The sequence below is a fragment of the Arachis ipaensis genome, chromosome B03, assembly GCF_000816755.2.
Source record: "Arachis ipaensis cultivar K30076 chromosome B03, Araip1.1, whole genome shotgun sequence".
Classification (NCBI taxonomy): Eukaryota; Viridiplantae; Streptophyta; class Magnoliopsida; order Fabales; family Fabaceae; genus Arachis; species Arachis ipaensis.
This window is the reverse complement of record NC_029787.2, coordinates 45818416-45820680: the sequence shown is the minus strand read 5'-3', so window position 1 is coordinate 45820680 and position 2265 is coordinate 45818416. Positions and strand designations below refer to the sequence as shown.

Sequence of the window (2265 nt, the reverse complement as noted above, 5' to 3'; positions counted from 1 at the left end):
TTATTATTATACTTTTAAAAAGTGTTTTTAGAATAAGTTCATTATAATAAAAAGAACTAAAGCTAAAAACATTGTAAATTTAACATTAATTATAAAAACTTGGTCCCCTTAATATTAAAATTCTAATTTTACCACTATATATCAATAAAGTTTGGTAGAACTTAAACATTATAATGTTGATTTGCAGGGCTTTTGCACCACATGTTTTAGAAAGTGATGTCTTTCATTTTCAAACATTGCAACATTTAATGCGAATGACTCGAACGTGGGATTCAACAATGTCAATGATACCAAAAGGTGGAGAAACAATATGGGGTGGCCTTGATTGGTCCCCTGAAGGGCATTATGAATGCAATACAAAGCAACATAAAGACAATCATAAGCCATCAGTGAAGAATATGAATTATGGGAGACTCATTTCGTTTGGAAAGGAAGTAGCTACATTACATTCATCCAAACTTGAGAGGTTGGATTTTAAGGTAATGTTCCACATATTGTCGAAATATTTGATGTTTTGCGTATAAGCTATTTACTACTCTTTCACCCTTGTTTGAATAATACAGTGTTTCCAATCAATTTGAACATCTATACATAAAGTATTTATGTTATTTTGATTTCATTATCAAGAATCAATTTTACAAATAAAAAAAATACTTGCATCAAGTTCTATTTTATATGTACATCAATCAATATTTCTCAAATCAAGAGTTATAACTGAGGTAATAATAGTGAACAAGAAGAGGATTAAAAGCTTTAAAAGTCTTTAGACTTATATGAAACATATATATGTAAGTGTGTTCAGAAAATAAACTAGCTTTAAGTTCTATTAAAAATATATATTCATATTTCAAAATAAAAAAAAAAAACACCTTCTGAGGTCTTAACAAATTTTAGATAACATTTTAAATTGACTTTTCAGGTATCTCAGGTGTAACTAAGATTTTTAAACTACACAAATTAAAAGAGAAATAAATTTAGGAGATAAAGTTTAGAAGAAGTATAAAAGTGATATATATTGGTTTAGTCTAAAATACCGAAGTCCAATCCTCAAATAACTTGACAATTCCAATAAAAGAATAAGTATATAAAGATATTATTTGCACATAGTCCACCCATATTACAACTTTGTCTCATCAGACTAAATAGCAGCCCTATCTAAAGATATTTGATATTCCATTTGACTATCTCTAGCAAGACTTGATTGGATATCCGATCAACCAAGAACTTTAGATATTCTAATGACCTTATCAAGTAAGACTCAAATTGGATACTCCACTAACTTAAAAGTGTTAAATATTATTTTTTCACCAACCTAAAAACCTTAAATATTCTTGCCTCAAGCCTTCTCAAGTTAAAAATTGACTTAGTTGGATACTCCATCAACTAAGAACATTTGATATTTTCTTCACATTTTCAAGCAAGAGTTAGATCAAACAGCAACTTGACCTAAGAACTTTAGATATTATTTCCGTAAGTCTTCCCAGAACTAGAAATCACTATTGGATCAAGTTACAATGAGAAATTATAAAGTTAAATAACACGTAATATGAACTAACAAGAAAGATATTCTCAACTTCTACAACAGAGTTGACGAATTTACTCCTAGTTCTCTAACATTGTTCAGTGTATGATATAAATAAACACAAACTAGTATCATATTTACAAGAATGTAATATGGTTTAAGATATAAAATTATGATATGTATAGATTACAACTTTGAAGTAATGAAATTTTTCTAAGATAAAAAAAAAGAAAGAAGAGAAAATATAAAAAATCAAATTTCTTGATTTATTCTAACAACAGCTTTGTATTTCTTCAAGAGTTTGGATCATATATATATATATATGTGTGTGTGTGTGTGTGTGTGCAGAGATAATTAAAGATATGTTGAAAACTCCTTCTTCTATATTCGTCTCCACGTTTATTAAAGGAAACTTCATATTATACTTTGTTACAAATGAGAGAAAAAGTCTCCAAAACTGTTTGCTTGTTGAATACGCTTATTTTTAAATGTTAGAAACTAGGCCACTTTTTTTAGGTTAGCGATTTTTTTGCTTTTACAATTTTGCAAGTGAAAGTGGGATTGTCGAGCTTATAAGGCATACAATCATGCTTCTAAGGTAGTTATTTGACAGCTTTTGAGATTGTCAATTTACTCAGCTTAGTTTCTGAGTGACTTTGTCAAATTTAAAAATTACTTAATTTGTTTTGATTACTTAAGGAAAAAAAAATCTTTACTTTATTAATATATTTGAACAAATATTA

At 27.6% G+C, this 2265-nt stretch overlaps 1 protein-coding gene across 1 annotated transcript in view; it reads left to right on the top strand.

Moving 5' to 3' along the window:
* Positions 1 to 2265, top strand: part of LOC107634440 (phospholipid:diacylglycerol acyltransferase 1-like) — an 8568-nt gene that overhangs the window by 3262 nt on the left and 3041 nt on the right. The window contains exon 4 of the mRNA XM_016337945.1: positions 188 to 479. Coding sequence (XP_016193431.1) covers positions 188 to 479 — 292 coding nt within the window. The remainder of the gene's footprint in view (positions 1 to 187; positions 480 to 2265) is intronic.